This window comes from Oncorhynchus mykiss, chromosome 22 (genome assembly GCF_013265735.2).
Source record: "Oncorhynchus mykiss isolate Arlee chromosome 22, USDA_OmykA_1.1, whole genome shotgun sequence".
NCBI lineage: Eukaryota > Metazoa > Chordata > Actinopteri > Salmoniformes > Salmonidae > Oncorhynchus > Oncorhynchus mykiss.
This window is the reverse complement of record NC_048586.1, coordinates 8,750,562-8,769,214: the sequence shown is the minus strand read 5'-3', so window position 1 is coordinate 8,769,214 and position 18,653 is coordinate 8,750,562. Positions and strand designations below refer to the sequence as shown.

Here is an 18,653-nt window from a genome sequence, read left to right as displayed (position 1 = left end):
GCCCCCATTCTCATCGACAGGGCTGCAGTGGAGCAGGTTGAGAGCTTGAAGTTCCTTGGTGTCCATATCACCAACAAACTAACATGGTCCAAGCACCCCAAGACAGTTGTGAAGAGGGAACAACAACACCTATTCCCCCTCAGGAGACTGAAAAGATTTGGCATGGGTCCTCAGATCCTCGACAGTTTCTACAGCTGCACCATCGAGAGCATGGTTGCATCACTGCCTTGTCAATTGCTCTGCCTCCGACCGCTGAGCACTACAGAGGGTAGTGAGTACGGCCCAGTACATCACTGGGGCCAAGCTTCCTGCCATCTAGGACCTCTACCAGGCAGTGTCAGGGGGTCCTAAAAATTGTCAGACTCCAGCCACCCTAGTCATAGACTGTTCTCTCTACTACCGCACGGCAAGAGGTACCGGAGCTTCAAGTCTAGGTCCGAGAGGTTTCTAAACAGCTTCTACCCTCAAGCCATTAAAGACTCCTGAACACCTAATCAAATGGCTACCCAGACTATTTGCATTGTCCCCCCTCCCCCTTTTACACCACTGCTACTCATCTATGCATAGTCACTTTAATGACTTTACATGTACATATTGCCTCAACTAACCCGTGCCCCACACGTTGACTCTGTACCAGTACCTCCCTGTATATAGTCTCGCTATTGTTATTTTACTGCTGCTCTTTAATTACTGTAATTTCTTATTCTTAGACATATTTTTTTTTTTAACTGCGTTGTTGGTTAGGGGCTCGTAAGTAAGCATTTCACTGTAAGGTTGTATTCGGCGCATGTGAATAATACAATTTTATTTTATTTGAATGTGTGAGCGATATGATGGAAGAATTGAGGGCTAGAGGGAGCCATAACCATGTTGCTGTCACCTATCTGAACCTTTCATTTCCGAGGGCTAGGAGCCTTTCCGAAGGGTCCAGAGTTTTCCATTTTAGACTGTGCATGTCCCCCCCTATACTGTGCTGCACCACTGCTTCTTGTTCCTTAGATAACAGGTGCTACTCCAGCCACAGTGACTGAATACATTATCAGCTTGGGCTCACTCTCAGCCTGTGGTATTAGGGAGTTAGTGGATAAAGGCATTACTGTCTGAAGGGTGTTGAGTCAGGTGTGTGTGTGTGAGAGAGACCGATAAAGCGCTCAGGAAGTATGCCTTGGGACATGAGGAGGATCTTCTTGTGTCCTCTGTCCTGCTGAAGGCACTGATCTTTCTCCTTCCTGTCGCTCCCTCTGTTCATCTTACCCTTTTCTAATCCTCCCTTTCTCTAACACCTTTTATTACTCTCACATTTGAACTTCTTTATCTCACTCTTCTCACCCTATCTCTCCTTCACCATGCTCTCTGAGTGCTGCAGGCAGCCCCTCTCCCTCCATTGCCATGGATTTGGGCAGCCTGACCACGGTGGTTGCCAACTCAACCTACATCAATGCCCGTGGCAGCTTCGATGGCTCAAACCTAGCGGCTTTGTCTGACAAGTACCCCACCTGCCTCAAGCTGCCCCACATCAGTGTGTGAGGGCATCCAGGAAACCCTGGACCTGGCCTTCTAGTCAGTCTGCGTGGAGCAGCCCATTGGCAAACGCCTCTTCCGCGTGTTCCTTGAGGCTGCTCCCGAATTCATGGTCCTTGCCGCCTGTGGCTGGTACGACTTAGCAGAAGGCTCAGACCGGGCCCAGAAGGCGTTCAGTATCGTCCAGCGCTACCTGCAGGCTCTACTGTCCCTTTCTGACACCGGAGACGGTGAACCCCCTGCAGGGGCCTGGGGACGGCCTCTTTGCCCAAACACTGACCTCAGTACTGGGCTACCTCTAGGATGCTCCCTCCACCTTTTTCCTGGAAAGCATGTTCCTGAAGAGGTTCCTTCAGTGGAGGGAGGGGAGGTTCAGAGAGGTGTCTGCCTGTCAGATGAAGGCCACAGGGAATATGTATGCCTGCATGAAGCTCAACAAGAAGAGGCTGAAGAAGAGGAAAGGCTATGAGGTGTGAGTGAGTGTCTTTGGTATGCCCCACCTGAACTGTAGTCTAGTCTCCTGATGTTTACTGTAGTTGTGGTCCCCAACCTTTTGAGTCAAGATCACTTATGCAGTCAAAAAGCAAGCTGAGATCTACAGCTAAAAAATTTTTTAACAAACTAATAAAAACAGTTATGTAAGAATGAGGTTTGTGCAGTAGCCCTAATACCTTATCACAGCATATTGGCTATATGCCTGGCCTGACAATATTGTTCTTCTTCTATACAGACCATATTTCAAAACTCGAGCTTTGATGACAAAATAGATCAGTTGGTGCAGCACTTGCGAGGCAAAGCTGAGCATAAATTGAAATAATTTTCAAATGTTATTTTATTTTACTGGACTAATTGCGTCTGATGGTCATGGTGCGTTCAAGACAACTGGGAACTCCAGGAAAAAAAAGTTAAAATCGTGATGTTAGTGAACTTCAGGTCGAAGCTCTGGAAAGATGCCGGAGTTTCTGATTTGGATGACTCCTCAAAACGACTTCCCCCAGTCGGATCTCATTTATTTCCGAGTTCCCAGTTGTCATTAACGCTCGGAAGTTGGAGATTTCCGAGTTTCCAGTTGTTTTGAACACGGCATTAGTCTCAACGGAGAGAGCAGCTGAGGTTACGCATCTCACGGGCCCTGCTCTCTCTTAGACTGACCAGAGAAAGGGTCCACCTGATGGCGAAACTCAATTTGCACCGCATCTGCCTCAGGCACAAATTAATGTTGTTCCCACGATTTGAGCAAGTGAAATACTCCTCGATATTAAAGTAGACACGACGAGCTGGTAATACTAATAAAAACGCTTGGCTACCCATTCCTTGCAGTTGCAGCGCGAGTGGAAGTAGAGAGAAGTGCGTTTTGTAATAGTGTTGAATAGAACTTAGACATGAACTCACTCATAAAAACAGAAGCTCTTTGCTGTATTTTTGACAGTCTCTCTTTGGTCATGGTTTTAAAACGTATTAAATCTCACGTAGGCTAGTATCAAACTTTGTGGCCAGGGTCGTGGAAGCTGTAGGTACGGTGATTTGCGCTGTCTGATTGGCCAGCGCAGTAGCCGCAGTTCTCGTCCCGCAGGTAGGCTGAGTTCGTCTTTTCAGACACAATAAATGGTTCAAAATGGGAACACTGCTTCCCCTGTTCACAGGACTTCCGAATCAAGAGCACCTACCAGCAACTCGGGGGAAAAAAGGTCGCAAGCCTTTGTGTCTTTTATCATGGGCTTTTCTACAGAAATGTTTGGTGATCGACTAGGAAGGAGTGCCTTGAAGGTTGTCCAGTCAATCGGTGACCACTGCTGTAGTTGATGTGTGAGAGAGAAGATACTATCTAAAGGGGGAACTTAGTTAATTAGAGCACAGTATGCTTCTGTAGACTATTAATGCTAGATCAGAATAGGATTGTAAACACAATGACTAATGACATGGAGGGTAGTGCTACAGTGTCTCTGCTACAGTGTCTCTGTGACTGTTAGAACCCCCTTATCTGGAGTGGAAATGGTTATGTTCATGGAAGCAGTTTTGATGTAGGCTACAGTACCTGTTCTCCAGTAAGTGATGAGGAGATAATGGTCTTAATCACTTTAGCCTCTGTCTTGGCCCTCTGTATTATACATTGTCATGTTTGTCCCCCTCCTCTGCTTTAGGGGGCGATGGTGGAGAAGAGGATCCTTGCCAGGGTTCACAGTCACTTCAACGTGTTGCTGGCCTAGAATACTCTGTCTGGTTATGACCATCATGAATGGAGGTGACCTGAAGTAAACGCATGCACAAAGCACATACCCACACACACTGCAGGAACTATCCTATTGGTTGTTTCTTGTAATAGATCTGTAACATGTTTGTTCTCGTACTGCCCCAGATACCACATCTACCTGATAGATGAGAACAACCCAGGGTTTGAGGAGCCCAGAACCTGTTTCTATTCTGCTCCGATCATCCAGGGCATGGAGCACCTCCACCAGAAGAGCATCCTCTACAGAGACCTCAAACCTGAGAACGTCCTCCTAGATAATGAAGCTACACACTGAGATAGTTATGTACACACACACACACACACGTTTGTGTGACGTGATGCTCTGTGATGCGATGTTGTCCTTGGGTAATGTGCGTATCTCTGACCTGGGTCTGGTGGTTGAACTAAAAGTGGACCAGACAAATAGTGAAGGCTATGCTGGAACTCCAGGTCAGTCTCACCTGCCCGACCTCATTATCTCACAATGGGTCTCACGTTTAGTGTCTCCAAGAAGCGCCACTCTGTCTCTTGTGACTGACCTTTAACCTTTGACCTCTACCCCAAGGGTTTAATTGCCCCGGAGCTGCTGAAGGGGGAGAAGTATGACACCTCAGTAGACTATTTCGCTGTTTGAGTTCATGGCCGCCAAGAACCCGTTTAGGGAACAAGGGTAGAAGGTAACCCACTCTATCCTGCCTCCCTTTCATGTCTTAACTCTTCAAACTGATGAGTGTGAAGGCTAATCCGTTTAATTCAGAGGTCTCCAATTCTGGTCATGTTGTAAAGCCACTGGAGTCTGAAGGCTTTTGTTCCATCTCGGCACTATCACACCTGTTTATCATTCTTCATTCATAGACAATGATTATTTGAGTCAGGTGTGTTAGTGCAGGGCTGGAACAAAATCCTGTACACCCAGTAGCTCTCTTGGTCCAGAGTTGGTTTATGACTTTAATGTAATGTCTTTAACCTGCAGTCGTCTTCTGGTCAGGTGGGAAGGAAGAGCTGAAGGAGCGTATCATGACTGGGACGGTGGTCTTCCCAGAGACATTCAGTGAGAACAGCAAGTCCATCTGCTCCGGGCTGCTGGAGAAACAGGTTGACCAGAGACTATGCTTCAAGATCGGCGCCTGTGACGAGATCAGGGCACACCCTATTGAAAACCTGTGTGGTGAGCTGAAGAGGAGAGTCCACAAGCGAGGACCAAGGACTCTGAAGGATCTGAAGAGTTTCTGTATGGAGGAATGGTCTTAATTCTGTCTTCTCAAACATTATAGGAGACTCAGAGCTGTTATCGTGCCAAAGGGAGGGTGCACAAAGTACTAAGTGCAGGGGTGCCAATAATTGTGACAATTTTTTTTCATGAAATAATTATTTCATGATTTTATTTTCTTTGAAAATGTTTAACTCAAAGGATAGATTCATATGATATTTTAAGTGTAAGATCAAGCTGATAAACAACAATGACATTTTTCACAGCCATTTTTGTTCATATTTACCTAAGATGCCAATATTTAATGAGGGCACTGTATATAAAAATGAGTGTTTAGCTTCTTATTAAACTAGTCTGTTTTCATATTTAGTGGAAAAGTGTTTGACCGTAGTCGTATATGGAGGTGATACTGTCTTGTAGATTTTTGACACTAACTTTATACAGTAACTTTCAATATACATGTATCTGTGGTGATGCCAATGCAGACCCTGGAGTATGGAGAAAGGAACACATTTTTCACACTGTATTGCAAAGCAAATTTATTAACAAAACATTTGTCACTATCAAATACAGTGCCTTGCGAAAGGCCCCCTTGAACTTTGCAACCTTTTGCCACATTTCAGGCTTCAAACATAAAGATATAAAAATGTATTTTTTTGTGAAGAATCAACAACAAGTGGGACACAATCATGAAGTGGAACGACATTTATTGGATATTTCAAACTTTTTTAACAAATCAAAAACTGAAAAATTGGGCGTGCAAAATTATTCAGCCCCCTTAAGTTAATACTTTGTAGCGCCACCTATTGCTGCGACTACAGCTGTAAGTCGCTTGGGGTATGTCTATCAGTTTTGCACATCGAGAGACTGACATTTTTTCCCATTCCTCCTTGCAAAACAGCTCGAGCTCAGTGAGGTTGGATGGAGAGCATTTGTGAACAGCAGTTTTCAGTTCTTTCCACAGATTCTCGATTGGATTCAGGTCTGGACTTTGACTTGGCCATTCTAACACCTGGATATGTTTATTTTTGAACCATTCCATTGTAGATTTTGCTTTATGTTTTGGATCATTGTCTTGTTGGAAGACAAATCTCCGTCCCAGTCTCAGGTCTTTTGCAGACTCCATCAGGTTTTCTTCCAGAATGGTCCTGTATTTGGCTCCATCCATCTTCCCATCAATTTTAACCATCTTCCCTGTCCCTGCTGAAGAAAAGCAGGCCCAAACCCCAATGCTGCCACCACCATGTTTGACAGTGGGGATGGTGTGTTCAGCTGTGTTGCTTTTACGCCAAACATTACGTTTTGCATTGTTGCCAAAAAGTTTTATTTTGGTTTCATCTGACCAGAGCACCTTCTTCCACATGTTTGGTGTGTCTCCCAGGTGGCTTGTGGCAAACTTTAAACAACACTTTTTATGGATATCTTTAAGCAATGGCTTTCTTCTTGCCACTCTTCCATAAAGGCCAGATTTGTGCAATATACGACTGATTGCTGTCCTATGGACAGAGTCTCCCACCTCAGCTGTAGATCTCTGCAGTTCATCCAGAGTGATCATGGGCCTCTTGGCTGCATCTCTGATCAGTCTTCTCCTTGTATGAGCTGAAAGTTTAGAGGGACGGCCAGGTCTTGGTAGATTTGCAGTGGTCTGATACTCCTTCCATTTCAATATTATCGCTTGCACAGTGCTCCTTGGGATGTTTAAAGCTTGGGAAATCTTTTTGTATCCAAATCCGGCTTTAAACTTCTTCACAACAGTATCTCGGACCTGCCTGGTGTGTTCCTTGTTCTTCATGATGCTCTCTGCGCTTTTAACGGACCTCTGAGACTATCACAGTGCAGGTGCATTTATACGGAGACTTGATTACACACAGGTGGATTGTATTTATCATCATTAGTCATTTAGGTCAACATTGGATCATTCAGAGGTCCTCACTGAACTTCTGGAGAGAGTTTGCTGCACTGAAAGTAAAGGGGCTGAATAATTTTGCACGCCCAACTTTTCAGTTTTTGATTTGTTAAAGTTTGAAATATCCAATAAATGTCGTTCCACTTCATGATTGTGTCCCACTTGTTGTTGATTCTTCACAAAAAAATACAGTTTTATATCTTTATGTTTGAAGCCTGAAATGTGGCAAAAGGTCGCAAAGTTCAAGGGGGCCGAATACTTTCGCAAGGCACTGTATATGAAGAAAAAAAAACACTTATCTACCAGTTTTTTGAAAAGTCACATGGAGTTTCTGCATGACACATTGTAAATATAATGTAGCTCACAGGAATGTCATTGAAACACAGAATCAGCTTTTGTTGTCTGTCTAATATGCTGATGAGGTGAATGTACCCATCCCGAGGATGACTTAGCACCACAGAATGGGCTCCAGGCAGTCCGTTCTCAGTAGTGAGCTAGTGAGCTCCTGTTTCATCCATGGTGGAGAACAACTTCCATCTCTTCTATTTCTCACCTCTTTTCCTTGAGTCTAGCTCCTATCCTCCCTGGTCTCTCCATCCCTCTTTCTCCTTAATTTCTCACTATCCCCTCCATGTCTATCCTCTCTCCCCCCTTTCCTCCCTCTCACTCCCGTGCAGTGGCCTTATAGATCCTCACGTCCCCCTCCTTCAGCTCTGTCAGTAGTGTCGTACTAAAACAACTCTCAAAGCTCTCCTTGAACCTCAGGTCTGACTGAAACCTCACCTTATTGGCCCACAGGAGCGTGGTGCCACTTGCTGGTCTGCAGAAGTGGCGCATGGTCGCCAGCAGCTCCTCCAGGTAGTCGTGGTGATACACCACATCGGCTGCCAGAACATAGTCGTAGCGACAGGAAGTGCAGGGGAAGTCTCTCTCGAGGTCTTGACCCCAGGTGAGGGCCCTCACCTGGGGCGTGTAGCGGCAGCGGCTCTTGGAGTTACGAGAGAGGTTAAAGGTCAGGTTGGGAAGGATTTCGGGCAGGTCGGTGGCCGTTACCCAGGCTCCTGGAAAACAGGACACAAGGGAACAATCAGCCAGTCAATCAGTCTATCAAACCATGTTACCAACTGACCGACTCACCCAGTAGACTGGCCAGTGGCTACTATACAGTTAGGCAGACTGACTAAGAGACTGAAGGACAGACTCACCCAGTAGACTCGCCACAATAGACAGTAAGCCTGTGCCTGCCCCGATCTCCAGAACTGCTTTATCCAGGAGATTCACCTGCTGCCGGTTATTCTCCAGGAACTGACTTAGAGCTACCGCCTACACACACACACAATCATCATCATCATCACTACGATCAACTATCGCACAATGATTGTTAGTAAATCCAGATCAGTCAATATGAATTAAGTGCACTGCGTTTACATTTTTCCTTGTAAAAATGGGTTTCTATCATCATATTCCATTGTTGGTGTGCATCTGTAGAACTCACCCCCGGCCAGATGAGGGCGCCGTAGGAGTCCAGAGACTCTCGGATGCAGATTTCATGACCAGCGATGAAGAAGGACTCTTTTCCCAGGGTGTAGTAAACACTGGGCTCCCAGACGTTCAGTCTGTCCAACGCCTCCCTGGCCATCTGCTTACGGTCAGACACCACTGTAGAGAACAGGACCACAATACAACCAGGAATTCTACTCCACACTGGATGGCCAACATTTTAATAATCACTACTACAGTACACAGGGTCACAAAATAAGACTGACCATTACACACAACCACAGATCGAACAATGAGACAGATGTTTCACAGGATGTATAAATCTGAAGCATCCGGGTGGCATTTCCACACACCACCAAATTTGGTGATGAGAGGAAGCCAATTGGCTGGCAGTGGGAGAAGTAGTAGTCATCAGCAAAGTCCGTGCTAGTAGCAAAAGTGTGAGTCTTAGTTTGCATTTTCTTCTACACTAGATCACAGTCACCATTCCTTACTGTTAAGGTTAGGAAACCACTGCTTGCCTTCACCTGCTGTTCCATGTTCCATTGTATCTTCTTCTTCCCTGTTCTCACCAGGCTCTCCATCTGTCCTTTCCTTCTTGGGAACCTCCTGGTCAGACTGTTTGGCTGTAGAGGAGGTCTCCATCGCCACCTTGTGCTTGGACTGGGCAATGGTGAGTCCGCTGCTCCCCTATCTCCCCTGGGTCTGCTTGTCTGGGTTCTGGCCCAGAGAAATACTTATTTATAACCAACCGTCAGCAGCATGCCACTCCCGCTCTGAAAGGGAATACATCACCGACCTCCCTCAGCTCCATGCTCTTACAGTTTATCTTCTCCACACATACAATCACCAGACTTCACATCAAAACATTGTTCGCTAAGACGGTGTTTGTAAGTATCAGAATGGAGCATCAATAATACAAGTAAGTTATAATGTAACAAGGCTTTTACAGACACGTTAATCTCCACATACTAATGTCCAGGAAGCTTGCAGATTCATAGACTCATGCTCCAGAGAAATTAATAAAGCTGAATGAAATTGAACAGAATGCGTGAGATAAGATGGGATGATGTATGATATGTAATACAGACCTGTGTGAGGTGGTGGTCTCTTTCTCTGTCTTTGTGACTGACCTTCTGCATCCTGTGTTTTATAGCTGGCCAGCATCCCTTTAAATATGTCCCCAAAACACTGAGCTATAATTACGGAAGGGAGGGAACGTCAGACTAAGCTAGTATGATAGAGTGACAGTCAGAGAGAACGGGAGACAGATATGCTGCCTAAAGCCAGACCCCCACTTTGACTAAAGCCCTCTCCACTGTTCACTGATCCCACTGACATGGAGCCAAGTGAAGTCACCCTTTTCAGAGATGTTTATGTGTGTGTTCCACAGGAGGTTGATGGCACCTTAATTGGGGAGGACGTGCTCACGGTATTGGCCGGAGCAGAATCAGTGGACTGGTATCAAATACATGGTTTCCAGGTGTTTGATGCCATTCTATTTGTACCGTTCCAGCCATTATTATGAGTCGTCCTTCCCTCAGCAGCCTCCACTGGTGTGTGTGTGTCCAGGTTAGTGTAGAACCTAAGCGGAGGATAACTTTCTGCTAGTCTAAATGAAACAGCGGACTTGGCAACACAGTGCCCATACCAGGGAATGGCCAGGGCACTCTTCATGTATATGTTGAGACTTCGTTGTTCTCACCTGTGTGTGTGTGTGTGCTTGCGTGTGCGTGTGGTTAGCTGTAATGAAATGAAATCCAGCAGTATCTTGCAACCCCCGTTCGGAATGTTTTAGAGCCTCTGCATTGCAATACCCTCCTCCACTGAGTTTGGAAAGCATGGTTTGATCCCATATCGACCATCTGCAGCCCGTTGAAACCAATGAGAGTATGACAATAATATGAGATATGGAGTAAGGGCACACTTAAGGCATGCCTGTCGTGGTTACTGCCTATGGCTCAGATTACACTATACACTTTGTGGAAGTCTTATGAAGTTAGTGTACTGTGTGACATTAGTTTGTGGGGTCAAGTATCACTGACCCGGACTTGACCCCCTCTCCTCCCTGTCAGCACTGACCAGGCAATGAGTTGGCTCTCCTCTCCTGTTTCTCTCACCACAATTGACTCACTCTCTCTCTCTCTCTGTCTCTGTCATTCATCTCCCCGGCCTGTATTCTCTCGCTTCCACCATCCCTCTCTCTCGCCTGCACGGATAACGGCACACAGACTAGAGCCAGCTGACACTAACAGATGAGAGGATTTCTGAGTGTGTAAATCTATAAGCCAGGCTCGTTGTCATGTAAATGATATTGCTCAATATCAAAACACTCATACCAGTCTAAGCACAGGATCAGTCAAATAGTTTGATTTATGTTAGACAATAAGAGGGTTGTTTGATTGGTGATTATGTACAGGAGAACAGAACAGCCTGTTTCAATGGCTTCCCTCTTTTATGAGCAGATTCCTCCAAAAATGGATCAGAGGATTCTGATTTCCTGTCACTCCGCTGGATAATAGCTGATCTGGAGAGTCTTGGAATACCATGTGAGTTAATACCATTCCCAGTTGTATCCAAGAGAGACAGGTGAGTAGAATAGATCATGGGACTGTACTATGTGGGAGATGTAGTTGTAATTTTTTATGATCAGGCTTGTTTGACTTACAGTAAACAGTTGGTTTGGGGTCAGTGAGACTATGGCAATGGATGTCTGGTGAACAGTTGAGAGGCTAGAGTATGCCAAATATGGATGGGCCTATAGCTCATGTAGTTTATGATTGAGCGTTGATGGAGTGGAGTCTAATCCAGCCTGTGTGTGTGTTAGTCAGGCAGGCTGCAGGCTTATTCATTCTCATAGCCTCTGGAGAAACAGGTGTGTCTGGGCTTAAAGAGTGCACACACGTCCACAGTAGCAACAGCTGCAGAATAAGTTTCATCTTAATGGAATACAAAAATACTGGTTTAATACAGAGGGACTGTTTCCCAGACACAGATTAAGCCTACCAATAGGAGAAAAAATAAATACATTTAAATATGTGTAACGTCACATAAAATGTATTTAATTTCCCCGCCTCATCAATCTACACACAATACCCCATAATGACAAAGCAATAACAAGTTATTCTAATTTTTTGGAAATGTATATATAAAAAAAATGAAAAATCACTCTTACATACAGTTGAAGTCGGACGTTTACATACACCTTAGCCAAATAAATTTAAACTCAGTTTTCCACAATTCCTGACATTTAATCATAGTAAAAATTCTATGTCTTAGGTCAGTTAGGATCACCACTTTATTTGAAGAATGTGAAATGTCAGAATAATAGTAGAGAGAATGATTTATTTCAGCTTTTATTTCTTTCATCCCGTTCCAGTGGGTCAGAAGTTAACATACACTCAATTAGTATTTGGTAGCATTGCCTTTTAAATTGTTTAACTTGGGTCAAATGTTTCAGATAGCCTTCATCAAGCTTCCCACAATAATTTGGGTGAATTTTGTCCTATTCCTCCTGACAGAGCTGGTGTAACTGAGTCAGATTTGTAGGCCTCCTTGTTTGCACTCGCTTTTTCAATTCTGCCCACAAATTGTCTATAGGGTTGAGGTCAGGGCTTTGTGATGGCCACTCCAATACATTGACTTTGTTGTCCTTAAGCCATTTTGCCACAACTTTGGAAGTATGCTTGGGGTCATTGTCCATTTGGAAGACCCATTTATGACCAAGCTTTAACTCCCTTCTTGATGTCTTGAGATGTTGCCTCAATATATCCACATAATTTCCCCTCCTCATGACGCCATCTATTTTGTGTAGTGCACCAGTCCCTCCCTTAGCAAAGCACCCCCACAACATGATGCTGCCACCCCCGTGCTTCACAGTTGGGAGGGTGTTCTTCGGCTTGCAAGCATCCCCCTTTCTCCTCCAAACATAACGATGGTCATTATGGCCAAACAGTTCTATTTTTGTTTCATCAGACCAGAGGACATTTCTCAAAAAAGAACGATCTTTGTCCCCATGTGCAGTTGCAAACCGTAGTCTGTCTTTTTAATCGCGGTTTTGGAGCAGTGGCTTCTTCCTTGCTGAGCGGCCTTTCAGGTTATGTCGATATAGGACTCATTTTACTGTGGATATAAATACTTTTTGTACCGGTTTCCTCCAGCATCTTCACAAGATCCTTTGCTGTTGTTCTGGAATTGATTTGCACTTTTCGCACCAAAGTACTTTCATCTCTAGGAGACAGAACGCGTCTCCCTCCGGAGCGGTATGACAGCTGCGTGGTCCCCATGGTGTTTATACTTGCGTACTATTGTTTGTACTATTGTTTGACTGACCTTCATGTCTTAAAGTAATGATGGACTGTTTTTGCCATAATAAGGACTTGGTCTTTTAGTGGGTGGGCCTATGCCTTCCCAGGCCCACCCTTGGCTGCGCCCCTGCCCAGTCATGTAAAATCCATATATTAGGATGTAATTAATTTATTTAAATTGACTGATTGATTTCCTTATGTGAACTGTAACTCTGTAAAATGTTGAACTTGTTGCGTGTCGTGTTTATATATTTTTGTTTGGTATACATTTTAAATACATTCTGTAATATGTTTGAATGTATTAAACATGTATTAAATATATATTTCTGAAATGCATTATTTGGACAATTTTAAATATTTCACATGCATCCTAGAAAACGTATCAAGAGGAACCCTCTCTTTGATGGAATGCACATACTACAGTACGGCTTCATGTTTTTATCCAACGTCTGTGGGTCAAAATTGCTCTTGAATGTAAATGTTTTTATGTCTGCAAAATACAGCATTACAGTCATCAAGTGGTGAAAGGGTCCAACAGTATAACATTCTTCAGAGGAACCCTGTTGAGTGACTGTGACTAACCTGTCCTGAATGTGTTTAATCTCCAGATATGATTGAATAAGGTTGCCGTTTTCATGTAATGCGATGCAAAGCTGGTCTAGATTTCAACGCCAGTAATAGATTGGAGTTGTATTGTGAGGGCTGATCTCCTAAACCCTACCAAAGGCCCGGTTCCCGGTACATGAACAATGACCTTGTTTCTGATCATCACCCAAACAGGCCTCAATTGTCTCACAGTGAAAGGTTGCCTTTCTCAACCACTGGCTGGAATTAGACAGAGAGAGAAAGAGGGATGGAGGGGGAAAGAGAGCATGGGTGCCCATTTCAGTTTGTGTTTGTAGGTGAGAGAATTTGTATTATGAGTTTGCATGTGATATCTCTGTGTGCGTGGTAATTAGTGATTCAAATTATTAAACAGAGTTGATTGTCACCTGAGAGCTGCTAATGCTGCCTCTTTCTCAGAAGCTCATTAACAGCCTCTGTAGTCCAATGGAAAATTAGTCACACTCATACACAACTATGTCGGAGTCCCAGCAGGCTTTATTGTGTGTGTGTGTGATTGAAAGGGTGCTAAGCTCCTCTAATTCTGCTGGAGATCTGTGGATGGGCGTACAGTAGTTCAGTCTATTCTCTCAACTTCTCAAAAACACTGGTACATATTCACACACAGATACACTATTTACCATCCCAGTGGACAATGAGACGGAGTTAAAATACTAGAGCTGGATGTGTGCAGCCTTCGTCACCATGGGAGACTGTTGGCCCGGGAACTAACACTCGCTTGGACAGAGTGGCTCTTCCCTGATCCAACAGACGACATGCAGGAAACACTGGAATGTTTGGAATTGTGAGTCCGATGAAGAGAAAGCTGTATATGGGCCGTGTAGTGTATGGGTCTAATATGGGCTGAATGGGAGTCATATATGGGTCTAATATGGGTTGTATACACTGAGGGTACAAAACATTAGGAACAGATCCCTAATATTGAATTTTATCGCCTTTTCTTCTTAGAACAGTTTCAATTCGTTGGGGTATGGACTCTAAAAGGTGTCGAAAGTGTTCCACAGGGTTGCTGGCTTATGTTGACTCCAATGCTTCCCACAGTTGTGTCAGGTTGGCTGGCCATCCTTTGGGTGGTGGACCATTCTTGATACACATGGGAAACTGTTAGTGTGAAAAACCCAGAAGCATTGCAGTTCTTGACACACTCAAACTGGTGCGCCTGGTACCTACTATCATACCCCGTTCAAAGGCACTTACATATTTTGTCTTGCCCATCCCTTCACCCTCTGAATGGCACACATACACAATTCATGTCTCAAGGCTTCAAATTCCTTCTTTAACCTGTCCCCTTCCTTTCATCTACACTGATTGAAGTGGACTTAACAGGTGACATCAATAGGGGTTCATAGCTTTCACCTGGTCAGTCTATGTCATGGAAAGAGCAATGTTTTGTACACTCAGTGTATGTGCTGTGTAGTGTATGGGTTGTATGTTGTCAGTAAACAGTGCTCAGCCAAAGCTCCCCCAGACTGCCCTTTGCTATGACCCTAAAGCTCAGCTACAATGGAGTCATATCAAAAAGGAGACTAATGAGCAAAACCCACACTAGAGAAGTTAGTCGTACTATTTACATAATTAATTAGTCACTTATATAACCTTTACACTAACATATGAACATAGTTCTCCCGTCTTCAAAATATAACAAGTGCCTTCCCATAGCCCTAAAAGTAAAACAAATAAATAATATTTTCTAAATAACATCTTACAGTGTGAATGCAGTGACATGTTTAAGAATGGCTTTCACCAAGTCAGGGAACTGAATCCCAAGTTGCTCAAACTACAAATTTCCTGAGATTCTGAGTGGAACTGACAGTTGAGAGGCCATAGGTTCAAGAGGGGCCACAGGTTCAAAGTGCAAGGGTCACAGAAACTAAGGCCGCTGTATTCCTAGAGCTCAGGATAGAGGATGAACTTAAGTACATATCTAGGATCAGCTTACCCTCCCCAAATCATCAACATTGGGGTGAAGAATGCAATCTGACCTTAGATGAGTGTCTACTAGGGGCAACTTTGTCCTACTCCGTTTCTAGACAGGGTAAGTGCAGATGAACACTTGCAGATCACAGCATGGCATAGTATTGAACTTCCCTTTTCCTGAACAGCAAACAAACAAATGAATAATAGCAGAAGAACAAAGCATTATTTAATTGTATACGTCATTATACTGTCCATAGCTATCCTTCCATTCCCCATACGCAATATGGATATATTTTCAAGAAAACACTGCATGATTAGTTGGCTTTCAGTCATACGTACCAACTACCAAAAGCTCCAGACAGTCCTCCACTGACTCTTCAGGCAGCCAATCCTCAGGGCAGTGGGCACCAGTCTGACAGAGCAAAGAATAGAAAATAGTGTCTACAGAAATATGAAGAAAAAAAACAGGATGCGCACAAACACTCACGTCCAGGTAGTGTAGCCCTCACACCCAGGAGTATGTGTATTCCCAATTCTGCTGAAGCATTAGGTCCATGACCTGTCTGTGGATGGTCTGACTGGTGATAGATGCCAGGTGGCCACGAGGGAAGTTAGCCTGGCAGTAGAACTGCAGAGGAGCAGAGAAAACACTGATTAAATGTTTACATGTTTGTTGAATTAGAGATGGTGAATGATTCAAAAAGAGACAAGCTGGAGAGATTGAGAAAACTAAATACAACATGAAATAGGAGGAATGAGTTTCCACTCACCTCTGCATCAGCAGCATTTTTTGTGCCTCTAAAGAATTAGTAGCATTTTCCCTCTAGGACCACACCACTGCAGGAGCTCCTCCCTATGGTAGAAATCAGAATTGCAACATGATTTTACATGTAGTGTGTGGACCTCCCCCCCTCCCACCCCTCTAACCTGTGGGTTCAATTCGGGCCATGTTCTTCATTAGCCCCCCCCCCCTTCCCTATTTAAAGACCGCCTCTGAGGGCTCTGGCTCCACCACTATATATCCTGCTCCGTCCATCATGGGGCCCTCGCCATGCTTGGCTGCTCCATGAGAGGCCTCTCTCTTACTCGAAAGCCCTCCACCAATAGCAAACTCTCTTCCCTAAGAGGCGTCTCCCCTTCTAAAGCAGTTGTTCCCAAACTGTAGGGCGAGGGTCCACCCCCACCCCAAAAAGTGTTTTTGTTAATTATTTTTTAAAGGAACTCAATCTTACTCTTGCAAGTTGTAATAGTAGAATGCACAAGGTGCAATTTCGAAATTGGGCAGTGCATCATCAGTTCCTCTTGCCACGTTAGTCATCACATACCTTAGAGGGCTATTTCTATTTTGTTTTTTTAGCCAATAAATATTGTCATTTTTTAGTCTCTTGAATATCACATGAATACATATTAGACATGGCAAAATTATATAGAATTGCAAGAAAATTTGCTTTAAACATGTAAAATTCTCTCCATCAAAAAGAGAGGTGTGAACAGTTTGTGCCATGAACAGTGCTTTTGCCTATAGAAATAGACGTGGCACGTGGGCGCACGCGGGGGATGTTCCCCAATGCTGGAAAGGGGGACCCGGGTGAAAAAGTTTGAGAACCCTTGTTCTAGTGGATCCATCTCCATCATTGGTTATTCTACCGTCACAGCCTTAGTCTGTCCCTTGATAATGCTGAGTCAAAGGCACCTCCCTCATTCCAGGTTCCAGCTCCATGATGGGTTTCTCAGTCAGCAAGTACTCCCCCTCTATCTTAAGCCCCATGTCTTGCATCAGTTCCATCACTGGCTCCTCCCCTGTGATGGTGTAATCTGTCATGATTGGATCCTCTCCAAAGGCTATCTCCCTAATCCCAGGCTCCAGCTCCATGATTTGGTTGTTCCGCCATTAAATACTCATCGTCTTCCTCCAAACCAGGCCCCTCCCCTAGCAATGGCTCCAGTTCTGACATTGGCTCATCTTCCAGATCAAACTGATACATAATCTCTGGAGCCATCTTGTTGTCATCCATAGGCCTGCCTCCTCTCCCATACTCTTAAATCAGACCGTCCTCTGGTAGTGTTTTTTAAATATCTTTTTTTACCTTTATTTAACTAGGCAAGTCAGTTAAGGACAAATTCTTATTTTCAATGACGGTCTAGGAACAGTGGGTTAACTGCCTGTTCAGGGGCAGAACGACAGATTTGTATCTTGTCAGCTCTATCCACTAGGCTACCCTGCCGCCCCAAATGGTTCCAACTCCATGATTGGCTCTTCAGGCATCACATATTCACCCTTCATAAGAGGGCCCTTCTCTTGTTGTGTTAGCCCCTTGTCCATTGCAAGTGCCATCTCCACCTCTGGCTCCATTTCTAATTCAGCTGCCATTTATACCCTTATATCCATCTGTACTTCTGGTTTCTCCATCTCTGGCTCCTCCATTGCCATCTTTCTCTAGTTTTCCCATCTCCATCTCTGGTTTTTCATATCTAACCCCTGCTCTGGATCTTGTATCTTCTTCGTCTCTACTTCTTCCATCTCTAGTTCCCCCATCTCTGGATCTTCCATCTCCATCCTCAGTAGGTCCCCGTCCATCTCAGCCTCCATCTCCTGCTCAGGCTGAGCCTCCTCTGCTGACAGGGCTCACAGGGATACGTTATTCTGGTTTATCCTGCTTGACAAGGCTCACAGGGCTCAGTTCTTCTGGTTTCTCTTGCCCATCAGGTTTCACAAGGCTCAGTTCTTCTAGTTTCTCCTGCTCGACAGGGCTCAGTTCCACTAGATCCTCCTGGGTCTCCAGCCCCACAGTCTTCTATCTCTGGTTTCTCCTGTACCACTGGCATCCATTCAGTTGGCTTTTCATGACTTACTGGAATCACCTGCACATCCAGGCTGGGATCCCCTAGATTCTCCTGCACTGGAAGGCTCAGTTCTTCTGGTTTCTCCTGCACTGGGTGGTTCAGTTCAGCAGGTTTCAGCTGGATTCTTCTCACAATTGCCTCAGGGTTCCAGCCAGCTGGTTTTCGCTCTGCAGTGGGGCCTTGTCTGGCTAGGGGAAAATGGTCAGCCTCCACCACGTGTCCCTGCACTGGGATCACAGTCAAGCCCCTAAAATACATCAGTAACATTTTGTGTCCCTTTGATGGTTTAAGTCGATATTGTGCACCAGTATTTGCCAGCAGCATACAACTCTGCATACCACTGCTGGCTTGCTTCTGAAGCTAAGCAGGGTTGGTCCTGGTCAGTTCCTGGATGGGAGACCAGATGCTGCTGGAAGTGGTGTTGGAGGGCCAGTAGGAGGCACTCTTTCCTCTGGTCTAAAAAAATATCCCAATGCCCCAGGGCAGTGATTGGGGACACTGCCCTGTGTAGGGTGCAGTCTTTCGGATGTGACGTTAAATGGGTGTCCTGACTCTCTGAGGTCATTAAAGATCCCATGGCACTTATCATAAGAG

General features: G+C 44.8%; 1 protein-coding gene and 1 pseudogene across 2 annotated transcripts; one reads left to right on the top strand and one right to left on the bottom strand.

Annotated features, from left to right (window-relative positions):
- Positions 1-1,389: 1,389 nt before the first annotated feature.
- LOC110502107 lies at positions 1,390-5,191 on the top strand (annotated as a pseudogene).
- A 1,918-nt stretch (positions 5,192-7,109) lies between these two features.
- zgc:172067 (S-adenosylmethionine-dependent methyltransferase domain-containing protein) lies at positions 7,110-9,500 on the bottom strand. Of its 2 annotated transcripts, XM_021578805.2 has the most exons (5): positions 9,459-9,500; positions 8,895-9,087; positions 8,363-8,526; positions 8,073-8,190; positions 7,110-7,928 (listed from the first exon to the last, which is right to left on the bottom strand). In XM_021578805.2, exons 2-5 carry the CDS (start codon positions 9,010-9,012, stop codon positions 7,531-7,533), a joined length of 798 nt encoding a protein of 265 aa, XP_021434480.2. In that variant the 5' UTR covers positions 9,013-9,087; positions 9,459-9,500; the 3' UTR covers positions 7,110-7,530. The 2 variants fall into 2 exon arrangements, with proteins under 2 accessions (XP_021434480.2, XP_021434481.2); XM_021578806.2 differs by lacking the exon at positions 9,459-9,500 and having other exon boundaries at positions 8,895-9,334.
- Between the last annotated feature and the right edge of the window lie 9,153 nt (positions 9,501-18,653).